The sequence below is a fragment of the Salvia splendens genome, chromosome 3 (genome assembly GCF_004379255.2).
Source record: "Salvia splendens isolate huo1 chromosome 3, SspV2, whole genome shotgun sequence".
NCBI lineage: Eukaryota > Viridiplantae > Streptophyta > Magnoliopsida > Lamiales > Lamiaceae > Salvia > Salvia splendens.
Window position 1 is genome coordinate 5,472,816 of NC_056034.1, and position 12,416 is coordinate 5,485,231.

The 12,416-nt window shown below is 40.9% G+C and overlaps 3 protein-coding genes across 3 annotated transcripts; all 3 read left to right on the top strand.

Moving 5' to 3' along the window:
- Positions 1–4,104: 4,104 nt before the first annotated feature.
- LOC121796445 lies at positions 4,105–6,052 on the top strand. The gene is made up of 3 exons (XM_042195302.1): positions 4,105–4,231; positions 4,495–5,186; positions 5,481–6,052. The coding sequence occupies exons 2-3, from the start codon at positions 4,545–4,547 to the stop codon at positions 6,027–6,029; spliced, it is 1,191 nt and encodes a 396-aa protein (XP_042051236.1). The 5' UTR covers positions 4,105–4,231; positions 4,495–4,544; the 3' UTR covers positions 6,030–6,052.
- LOC121796444 lies at positions 6,043–8,773 on the top strand. The gene is made up of 7 exons (XM_042195300.1): positions 6,043–6,458; positions 6,825–7,080; positions 7,183–7,404; positions 7,486–7,659; positions 7,865–8,041; positions 8,111–8,224; positions 8,320–8,773. Exons 1-7 carry the CDS (start codon positions 6,217–6,219, stop codon positions 8,647–8,649), a joined length of 1,515 nt encoding a protein of 504 aa, XP_042051234.1. The 5' UTR covers positions 6,043–6,216; the 3' UTR covers positions 8,650–8,773.
- Positions 8,774–8,779: 6 nt separating this feature from the next.
- LOC121796446 lies at positions 8,780–10,022 on the top strand. Its single transcript, XM_042195303.1, has 2 exons — positions 8,780–9,056; positions 9,124–10,022. The coding sequence occupies exons 1-2, from the start codon at positions 8,988–8,990 to the stop codon at positions 9,979–9,981; spliced, it is 927 nt and encodes a 308-aa protein (XP_042051237.1). The 5' UTR covers positions 8,780–8,987; the 3' UTR covers positions 9,982–10,022.
- The last annotated feature ends 2,394 nt before the right edge of the window (positions 10,023–12,416 follow it).

Below are 12,416 nucleotides of genomic sequence, written 5' to 3' on the forward strand. Positions count from 1 at the left end.
AAGTTTTCTATCAATATAACCTGATGTGTTCTAGAAGATATTTAGTTGAGCCTCACCAAAATTCAAAGACAACAGTCAACATGTGATTCACACAATAAATGACCAATATTATTCTTTTTACACATGTATTTATATTCAAAACACAATCCTGAAGCTGTCTTCTTACACAATTTATGATTAGACATCCATTGGCTCACAAATACAGAAGCCCACAAAAGTGATTGGTTTGTATATCGTGTTCCTATCTCCATTGCAAAACTTCACTTCATCATAATCCATATTATTAGCATCGTTAATTCTGTTAAATAGCTTGTGGCTATCTTAAGCTCAGTATCCACGTACCAAATCATGAAAAAAAGGCAGGTCCAGCCTTTATAAACATAGAATAATTATATTTACAAGCAAACACACAAGCATCACTGTCATCGAAAATCCTCTCTGTCACAACACCGCGATGAAAAGTGAAAACATAAACTTGTGAACACTGTTTTATATTGGTACCTCCCCAATAATTGTCTTCCAAGATCCATTAACTCGACCACACTTTTGTCCCCATCCCAGACAAATTCCAATATCTATCAATAAACCACAAGAACGGATCACACACACAGAGAATATACACTCTTTTCTTTTTAATCCATTCCACAAGAATATACACTCTTTTCTTTTAATCCGTTCCACAAGAATATGCACTTTATAATTTTGAAAATTATTTTCTCTCTATTAAGGTGTGATCCATTCTCCAGTAATAATACTTTAATTACTTTTTATCTCTATCTCTCTCTTGCTTTAATAATTTTGTATTAAAGCTCATGATGAACCCAAAGTGCACATTCTTTGGGGGACGGAGGGAGTATTTGAATGATCAGCCCATTCCTATCACTTCATTATGACTGGTGCAACTGCATGGAGTTACTATTGATTTCGATTGGCGTTTTAAACTCGAGATACACTAGACATATGTTCACATCGATGATCTTTCCAGGGACATACCTAAACGATCGACCTTATGTGCATGATGAACTCAATGCAAAAATTGGATCATGTCTCATTGGTTATTGTAAGGCTATTTCAACTAGATGTTTGTAAATCCAAATTGATTTGTAATTGTGTCCCAAAAGATATACCACCAATCCACCATAGACAACGTCAAGCCTCAAGCCCAACAATCAGACTCAAAAGATCAATTATCCAAGTTCTAGTCTATGGATTGGTTGGTGTATGCTGGTGCGCGTGTTTGAGCTTTATAGGTTATCAGTTAAGTACATAATTATTACTACTTCATAAGCAATGACAAAATTATCTTAAATACTTCATATGGGATTAATAAAAGATGAAAAAATTATCTTAAGTTACTTCATATGGGATTAATGAAGGATCATTTATAAATGTGAGATTAATTAATTTTAACTTTGTAAAATTAAATTTTTGTCACTCTCTCATCCAATTCGCTTAAACAACATTGACCGGACTCCGGTCAAAAACAATTCATAGTTCTTAGAGTTTCATTTCGTGATTCATTTATAATATCTATAAGGATTTATTAAAATACATTTATTATGCGGATAAAATAATACTCCATCTGTCCCTAAAATTAGACAACATTTGAAATGACACATGTTTTAATACACAATTGGAGAATGAGCCCATCAAAATGGCAAATGTAATATATTTTTAAGGGACATAAGGAGTATTGTACAGTACATGGGCCTGGGCCTAAATGTCATTGGGCCTCACTGGACCTGGGACTCACCGGCCTGACCCGACCCACTTGACATCTCTAATTTCTACACTTGTAATCTGTATTTAGTACTCACCAAACATAAGTTACATTACATTAAACATAAAAGCATTATACTTCTCCTTCTCTTGAACTATTTTCATTCTCGCCTGATCATTTTTCCTAGTCTTTTAGAGGAGCCAATTTCTACCAATAAATTGCAGTCCTAGTTCAGCCTGCGAACGTGATTACTACACCTTTCCTCTTTGTTGCATGACTTATTTAAAAATTTGTTGTTAGTTAGAAATTAATCATTGAAGTTACAACTAATTTCTTGCAAGAGAACCATAAAATTATGTTTTAAATTGAAAATATATTCATTGAATCGAAAGCAGGTAAATCAATGGATAGGTCCTAAACTATATACTCTAGGGCTTGTTCTGTTTGTTCAATAGTTTCAGATGTAGATAAGGGGTGAGCCAGATAAAAAAGTCACAAATTGGATGTTGGGCTATTCGATACAGCTGTTTGGTTTGCACTATATGAAGCACAAGTGATATATATCATTTGTTTGGTTTGCCGTAAATCAAATACCACAATATATGTTTTGCCCTTATTACCCTCAATGATGTACATAAATTATAACCTTGTACCCAACCCTAAATTGGAGTACATATATTTCCCGCCCCCGCCTCTCTTCCGTTTCAGCGAAGTTGTATGATCCTTTCTGTTCTACCACGGTACAGTAAAGTGTTCATTCTTTCTCCATAATTTATGTTATGCATTGTAGCTTACGCGATGTTCTGCAATGGGTATAAGATTTTTTTTTACCGAGCTATTTTCATTGTGTCCAGGAAAACATGTCTGACTACATGCGTTCAAGGTTCACTTCCGCTGATGTGCCGAGTTAGCAAGGTACATATAGCTATCCCAGATTTTAATAAAAAATTTAATTTATTTTTGTAGGGTTCTACATCATTTCGTATGACAATTTATTTGAAAGCTTATTTTGTCAAGTATTGTTAGTTTGGTGCCAGCTATGTTAACTAAAGAATATGCTGCACAAGGATTTCACATTTCGTTCTTAGATCTTGCGGTGCTTTAGGCCATCCACAACGCTGTTCATATACCGTTCCTTAAACTACTATTTGCGGGCCCCACTTTACTTTTTTACTCCATTCCTTAACTAAGGAACGGAACCTGCAACCCTCCGTTCCTTAACCGTTCCTTAAATTACTATTCATTCAATTTCATTTTTTTATTTCCAACTCAATTCAATTAAAAAACACACTTTAATAAAAAACAAACACACTTTATTAAAAAACACACAACATTAAAACAAAGTTACAACTTAAACTTAAAAAATAAAAAGCACACACTTAAAATCCTTAAAAAATAAAAGTACACAATTTTAATAATTTCATCCGCCAAAGTTTGCCCAAATGTGCTCAATTAGATCCTGTTGGAGTTGGGTGTGGGCGCTAGAGTCGCGTGTCCTTGCACGAATAGATAACCGTTCTTGTATAGACGGATGCGCTCCACTTCGAGGCGGACTACTTGCGGTTGAGCTTCCGGGGGATTCGGGGTCGAACCAACCTTGCGGCGGCTTCCTCCCGGTTACGATGGATGTACGTACGGGAGCGTTGTTGGGGCGGCGCGGCTTTTTCCGCCTCCCGTCGTCGATCTTCTTCAAGTGATTGTTCCAATATTTGACGCATTTGTTCAAAAGGATCCATTAGTTTGATTAAATTTGAGAGAAGAAAAACATAGTTGATTTGAGATGAAAATTGGGGTGGAAATAGAGAGGATTTTATAGGAATAGATGTGTGTTTGTGAGTGAAATGAATATGAAATATGAGTATTTATAGAGTAAATAAATTTAAAAAAAATAAAAAAAAATACAAAACGGATAAAAAACGGTCACAATACCGTTGCAAATTTTTTATTTATTTATTAAATTCGAATTTTTAAAAAAAATGAATTATTGCGTCACCGTGACGAAACCCACTCGCGGGGCAGCGAGTGGGCGTCACGCGTGCGCTGAGAGCCCGCAACGTCGCCTCGGCGCGTGGCGGAACGTGTCGTGCCGCGTGCCGCGGCAACGACAGCCGGCACGGCATAGGCACGGAATGGCGACGACACGGCGGCTGCAACGCGTGCCGCCGCGGAACTGTTCCTCCGGAACGGCATAGGCACCGCAACGGCACAGCGTTGCGGGTGCTCTGAAGAAATCTGGCGCCTAATTATCTGTGAGTCTCCGCCACGTCGTAGTATAAATAGCAATACTACCATGCGATTGATTTATGTAGTATTTTGCTGAATTCTGATAAAATATTTGTAATTCAATTTTTCTATATGCATTTTCCTGTAATTCGAGATTAAGGCGACGAACAACGACTCCACTTCTATTCATTCAAAAGTTGACAGCAGTGGACTCGTTACTCCAAACAAGGACTCCAATCAGCGGAGAAGACTCTCCTTTCCAATCGTTCTTCATCATTCCATTGCAAGGTGAAAGGCTCAAACCTCTTTTTTTTCGGGTTTATTGTATTTTCCTAATTGTGTCATGATCTTCTGCTGATACGATTCCGATTACGTGTACATAATGCATTTCATAAACAAATGATTTTCTTATGCAAAATTGACCAATCTGGCAAATTGTATTAGCTAAAACTTGACAAAATGCAGTAAATCCCTTTTTCTTATTTTCATACGCCTGAGTTAATACTCATTCAAGTAGATAATACCCTTCATATCTTGGATTTGTTGATCAGGTTGTGCCTAATCAGACACAAGTAGAATTTGATCAATTTCTCGCAAAGCAATGGTTCTTGGGATGAAATCCAAGCACAAAAAAGGTGTAGCTGTTGGAGTCGAATATATGGTTACCATAGAGGAGATTAAGCCCTGGCCTCCATTAGAAAGCTTGAGGTCTGTTCAAATTGTATTGATTAAATGGGAAAATGGTAGTGAGAGCTCCGGATCCTTTCATGCTGTTACTGGTGACTCCAGCATTGCATTTCGTGAGTCTTTCAGGCTTTCCACAACACTGTATTGGAAGAAGGCCACAGCAAAGTTTGGTAAAAACTATTTGGAATTCAGCTTGTCTGAGACTCGTAAGGACAAAGTTAAAGGTCATCTCTTGGCTACAGCTTCACTAAACCTGGCAGATTATGGAATGATTGACGTCGAATTAAAACTAAATGTTCCTTTAACTTTCAAGAAAATATCTAATGGCTCCGTGCAGCCGGCTCTGGCAATTAAGTTGGAACTGATTGAAAAGGATACATCTTATTCTTCGCCTGGTGTTGGTTTTTCGAATGAACCATCTCTGGATGGCGGTGATGATGATGACTCAGAAATCGCGTCTTATACAGATGATGATGTCGTCTCTTCTCGTTCATCACGAACTGCTGGCTCTTCAGCCTTTGAGCTTGCCATGCCGTCACCATCTCGAAGTGAGAAGGTTGGTAGGCTTGTTATGCATTGGTATCTAAATTTTGTATTTGGAATTTTGCTGAACACATATATTCTTGAAATGAGGTTATTTTCCTTGCTAATGTGACACAATTTCATAAAAAAATTAAATAGATTGAGGTAGAGATATAGATTTTTCAATTGAAAGTCTATAATTGTAAGTCTTTATACTTTGATAATGCGAATAGTATATAATGAGAGAAATCATAGTTAATGAACAGCTATAATCTCACCTTTGCTTAGTGGATGTTCATATTATATCTTCATTTTCACTTAAATGCAGAGTGGACACGGAAATCATTCATCAGCTGGTGCATCATCAGATACATGGAAGTCAGTGAAACGTTATGTTTCTTCGTCTAAACTTTCTGAACGAAGCATGTCACTTGTCAAGAAGAGCTCTAGTCCCCCCTTAAACATATCTTCTCCCTCATTCACAAATTTCCAAGATAGCAGTGGGGAGTTATATGATGCCTCCAAAAGCACTCCATTTGTGCAAGTACAATCCTTTGATAGACTTGCACATGACGCTATGTCAGCCAATCATTATGGAGAATATGGTGCTAAGTCCAATTCTTTGTACTCCCTTTCTGCTCGAGAAAACGAGTGGCAGTCCGAAGCTTTGCCAAATAACAATGCACACGCTGGATGGGCGCAGGTTCAGGAAAAAATGTCAAGGAAAAATATTGAATTGGATGAACAGAGTATAGAGGAAAGATTGTTGCAGAAATTGTCGGAAGAAGAAGCCACTAGACGGCAGATTGAAACGCGAAGTGATATCCTTGCTCCTAGAAGGAAAGGACCAGCAATCCCACCAGCGGCTGAAGCATGAGAAGTCTGTTAAGAAACATGATTCAGTCAAAGTAAATGGAGATCTAGCCGACACTTACGTTGGGGGGAATCCGCCAGACTTGAATATACCAAATGGATCAAACAAGTTAGGTAAAATCAGTGGAACAGTTGAAAGAGAAGAAGAAGAAGAAGAAGCTTATCATTCTCTTCGAGAAAATGAATGGAAAATGAGGGTCGAGATGCTTGAGGAAGAATTGAGGGAGGCAGCAGCAACTGAGGTGAGTTTATTTTCCATAGTTGCTGAGCATTCCAGTTCTGTAAATAAGGTCCATGCTCCTGCTCGGCGACTATCCAGATTTTATAAGACTGCTTGTAGAACAAGATCACAAGCTAAACGAGCTAGTGCAGCAAAAACTGCCGTATCTGGGCTAGTTCTGGTTTCTAAAGCATGTGGAAACGATGTACCAAGGTATTTCATGGATTCAGATATACAGAACTTTGATATTGTCTAAATCTTGACGTTTGTAACTCCCTCTATCCTACAAGAATATGCACTCTTTCCTTTTTAGTCCGTCCCACAAGAATATGCACTTTCTAATTTTGGAAATTCTTCTCTCTAATGATATGGGACCCATTCTCCACTAACAATATTTTATTTACTTTTTCTTGCTACATCTCTCTTACTTTACCAATTTTGCATTAAAACTCGTGCCGAACCCAAAGTGCATATTCATTGGGGATGGAGAGTATGTAATATTTTCAGATATCACATATACTGATTTTCCTCTCTATCAAGCCGTAAATTTGACTGAACTGAGAAGCTAATATTTCGCAGGCTAACCTTCTGGTTATCCAATTCAATAATGTTGAGGTCCATTGTCAGCCAGATTGCTGCAGAACTGCCAAATGAACCAAGTATAAATAGTAATGATGGAAGGCTTTCAGACACAGCCCGTCTTAAGGGTAAGGGGCATCGGTCTCAGTTAATTGATGAATCCGATGACTTGGATGACGTCTTGACATTCCTTATTGCGCTCGAAAAAGTTGAATCGTGGCTGTTTTCTCGAATTGTTGAGTCCATATGGTGGCAGGTTGTTTGTTAGTTTTCTTCGTCTGCCAAACCGTACCATCATGTATTAATTTGCATTAGTCTCAGATATATTAAAGGCCAATTTGTTTTTTGTTTGCTGTAGACTTTTATACCTCATATGCAGCCCACTGTTTCCAAAGACAGTAACAGAGAAAGAAGCTCAAGTAAAAAGAAAACTAGCTCAAGAAATTATTTGGGTGGTAATGAGCAGGCAAGTTTTTCAATAGAGTTGTGGAGGAAAGCATTCAAAGATGCCCGTGAAAGACTTTGTCCGATTCAGGCACGAGGGCAGACATGTGGCTGCTTGTCTGCACAGGTTATACTGGTATCTCTCGATATCCTATGCATGAAAACGTTCATACATGACTTGACTTGATGTATAACAATGATTTATCTTTTGCTTTAGGTGATGCAGCAGTTAGTTAATAGGCTCGATGTGGCAATGTTCAATGCTATTCTGCGTGAATCTGCCAAAGTTATGCCGACTGATCCTGTTTCTGATCCCATTAGTGAAACTAAAGTCCTCCCAGTGAAGCCTGGCAAAGCAAGCTTTGGCACTGGAGCACAATTGAAAAATATTGTGAGGCATACGTGATGTTACATGAAAATTATCAACTTTATAGTGTCCGGAAAGATTATAGTAACTACTTTCTTTTTTTTAAGTTTCTGTTGTCAGTATTTGCTTTTTGCGTAATGTTTTGTTACATTTTTCTCAGCCACTTACCCTTAAAAACTACTCCACATGTTTTGTTAGGAGTTGGTTTAATGTTCTCAGTGCGTTGTAGATTGGAAACTGGTCAAGATGGCTCACAGATCTCTTTGGATTAGAAGATGACGAAGGTGTTACTCTTGGGGACATCAGCAAACCAAAACCTTACAAGGCATTTTGTCTCCTCCGTGCTCTCAGCGATCTCATGATGCTTCCCTATGAAATGCTTGCTGATGTTTCCACAAGAAAACAGGTGACATCTCTAGCATTACCTATTTCAACTTCACACTCATCCAACTATTTCCTTTTCCTTTTTCAAAAGGTCTGCCCAATGTTCGGCCCAGCAATAATCAAAAGGGTTCTAAAAAACTTTGTCCCTGACGAATTCAGCCCCGATCCCATCCCGCCATACGTAATTCACATCCTCAGTGCAGAGGTTAGTATCCATCATACATCTCTTCATCTTCAACTTAATCAGGGCAACAATATTTTCAAAACATCGAAGTTGAAAAGGATTCGCTCTGCATTCAGGAGAGGCCAGATTCTCCAGAGGAGATGATCACAAGCTTTCCCTACGTCTCAACTGGTACAAAGTATTCACCGCCGCCAGCAGCTCTGCTGTCCTGTGTGGGAGAGGTAGGTAAGCAAGTGCTCAAGAGTAGCAGGCTTTCGACACTCAAGAAATCCTACAGCAGTGACGATGAGATGGATGAGCTGGACTCACCCTTGACCACAATCATCCCCGATAGCTACCAGAGCTCTGCTGCATTAGCAAAGCTTAGCTTCATGCCTAAGGAAAAGGGAGGTACCAATGCTATCCGGTATCAGCTGCTCCGTGAGATATGGAGAGATGATGATTAGTTATGTGTTTATACATATGCACACTTACTGGAAGATTTTTGTAGACTCGTTATTATTTATGTCAACCTTCTTCAACAACATATACTATCATGGTTTAGAGTTGCAATTTCTATTTGCATGTTGCAATTTTGATTATGAAAAATCATAGTAATAGAAAAATAAGGATATGGATTTAGTTATAACAGCATTTTCCCCCTCTCTCTCTCTCTCTCTCTCTCTCACCAACTCCAACAAACAAAACGGCCACGCTGAATGACAACCATACACCATCCTGAATCCATGCTTTTTTATGCATTCTTTCGTAGCTGTAGCCTTTTTGTTCCACACCATTTCCAAAAATGAGGCTTCTCAATCTCATTTGGCTTCCTGCAAACATTCTAAACTCAGCGGCTTCCTCTCTAACTTCGGTATCATCTTCATCTCTCATTTTACTTGCACTTTCTTCTACTTTCTTAACCGATTAATCCTTCGCAGCCATGGATTTCTCACGGACACACCTCCGGAAAATCGCCACGTCGGCGGCCGCTGCACACATGCGGCGCTTCCTGTGTAGTCATCGCGCGCAAAGCCAGCGCCAAGGCGCAGGATCTGGACGCGCCGCTTGGACCGATGGCGAAGAAGTCCATCTCCATATTCAACACCTTCTGCCCCTCCTTCGTACACAGCGCGGCGCATAGATGTTTAGGTCTGCTGATCGTGATCGACGATCAAATCCTGACGATCGAAGGTAAAATCGAGGCGATCATCCCCCGATCGGCGGCCGTATTCGACGGGATCGACGGGGTTGTGCGGGGCGCGGAGGCTCTGCCGGAGCTCCTGGACGAGGCGGTGAGGAAATCGGTGGTGGTGATCCGTCAGTTGCCGTTGGTGGATTGGGCGGTGGCGCGTCTGATCTCGTGGTTGAGCTTCGTGCTGTCGGTGCTGGTGGGTATCGGATGTGGAGAGAAGGAAATCAGCATCGACGAGAACTGCAAATCGGAGGAGCAGACGAAATCGGTGCAGTTCGAGAAGGGGTATTCGTACGCGGACACAGCGAGGAAGGTGCAGGAAGACGAAATCGGTGGAGTTCCGAGAGAAGTGATACATTTGTCAGTGAAGAGGATGCATTCATGGAAGAGCAGAATAAAGGCGCTGGAAGAGCCGCTGTCGGCAGGGGATTCGCCGATGTACTCTTCGTATCAGTCGGCAAACACGTCTCCGGTGTCGGATTGCTCGCAGGAGGACAACCATGCCTTCAACCAGACGCTAGGATGCAGTTACAAGGATGACCAAATGGAGACGGAGGAGGAACATGTACATTTGAAGGATATTCCACCCATCCAATCAAACTGAACTATTCTTTCCTTCTTTCTCTTCTTTGTGCCAACACATGCTAATTTTTTTACTTTTATTTTGATACTAGAATTACAATATATGTATGGCTGCCAAATTATGTTTAGTTACATGTCACTTACCCGTCTCTTAATCGTCCCTTACTTTATTATTCATGGGTCTCACTGTACTTTTTTACTTCATCTCTTAACTAAGGGATGGAACCTGCAACCCTCCATCTCTTATCCGTCCATTAACAGTCCCTTAAATTACTATTCATTCAATTTCATTTTTTATTTTTATTTCCAATAAATTCAATTAATAAAAACACATTTCATTAAATAAAATAAAATCACAACATTACATTCTTAAAACAATAAAACAAAACATAATTATAAATCTTAAAAAATTAAAAATACATAATTTAATTTACACTACCAAATTTTGCTCAAATGTGCTTCATTAGATCATCTTGGAGTTGTGCGTGGGCGGTAGAGTCATGTGTTCTTGTCCGAATAAACAACCGTTCTTGTATAGACAGATGTACTCCACCTTCGTCTTGGACAATCATATTGTGCAAGATTATGCACGTATACATGATGTCGACCATGCTCTCCATGAACCACGTACGAGCCGGGGCTTTGATAATGTTGAAGCGCGCTTGGAGAACCCCGAATGCCCGCTCCACATCCTTCCGAGCAGCCTCCTGCTTCTGCGAAAAAAGAATCTGCTTTGCGTTCACAAGCCTGGTGCACGTCTTCACGAAGGTTGGCCACTTCGGGTAGATGTCGTCGGCAAGATACTACCCCATTTTATAGCGCCGGTTGTTAGCGGTGAAGTTGATGGTCGACGCTTTACCATCCAAAACTTTGGCGAATAGGTCGGATTGGTGGAGCACGTTTATGTCGTTGTTCGATCCGGGGACCCCGAAGTACGCATGTCAGATCCATAGCCGGTAGTCGGCGACGGCCTCGAGTATAACGGTGGGGTGGGTGCCTTCGTGGCCGCTCGTGTATGACCCCCTCCACGCCACCGGGCAATTCTTCCATTGACAGTGCATGCAATCGACGCTGCCAAGCATCCCGGGGAATCCGTGCACTTCTTCGTGAAGGCGGAGCAGGAACTGGCAATCTGTCGTGCTTGGCTTCCGGAGAAATTCGTCGGTGAAGGCTGCCCGGACTCCTTTGCAGAATTGGATCAAGCACATTCTCTCATTGCTTTCTCCAATGTTGAGGTATTCGTCGAACACATCCGTCGTTTGTCCAATCGCAAGCTGACGGATTGCTGCAGTACATTTCTTCAGCATCGTGTGGCTGGGACGGCCGACGGCATCGAACCTTTCTTGGAAGAACTCTTCCCAGACTGCCAATGTATTTGCGATGTGGAGAAATAGCGGTCGCCGCATGTGGAAACGGCGACGGAAGTAGGTATCTCCCCACACCGGGTTATCGCAGAGGTAGTCGCGGACTAACCTTGCGGCGGCTTCCTCCCGGTTACGATGGATGCAAGTCCAGGAGCGTCTTTGGGGCGACGCGGCTTCCTCCGCCTCCCGGTGTCGATCTTCTTCAAGTGATTCTTCCATTATTCTACGCATTTGCTCATATGGATCCATTAGATCAATTAAATTTGGGGGAAGAATAAAAGAGATTTGAGATGAAAATTGGAGTGGAAATAGAGATGATTTGAGAGGAGTAGATGTGTGTTTGTGTGTGAAATGAGGATGAAATATGACTATTTATAGAGTAAATAAATAAATAAATGGAAAACGGTCGAAAACGGTAATGAATTTTTAATTTCTTTTTATTCGAATTTTAAAAAAAAATTGATTTATTGCGTCAGCGTGGTGAAACCCACTCGCGGGCCGGCGAGTGGGCGTCACGCATCGCCCAGGAGCACGCCGTGTCGCGCAAGCGCGTGGCGAGACAGCTCGCGGGCTGTCTCGGCGTGACGGGGGTTCCGGCGGAATGGTGACAGGACGGGACGGGAGGGGACGCTACAACGCGTCCCGCGCCCGTCTCGTCACGGAGGGACGGGACACGAGCCACCCGCGTAACGCGTTGCGGGTGGCCTTAGGGTAGGGTGTCTGCTGCTACTTGATTTACAATAATGGTCTCGAACCTATAATTCATAAGCAAAAAATTAGAATAAATCAAAGAAATGGGCTCGTTCCAATACATAAGCAAAAACAACTCATAAGCTAAAATTAGAAGCCTATGAGCTCAAACCCCAAAAAAAAAATCATAAAAATGGGCTCGATCTCAATGCATAAGCAAAAATTAGAATCCAATGGGCTCAAACCCAAAAAAAAATTAAACAACTCATAAGCTAAAATTAGAAGCCTATGAGCCCAAACCCGAAAAACAAAAGAAAATTCATAAAAATGGGCTCGATCCCAATGCATAAGCAAAAATTGGAATCCAATGGGCTCAAACCCAAAACAAAATTAAAAAGCGGCG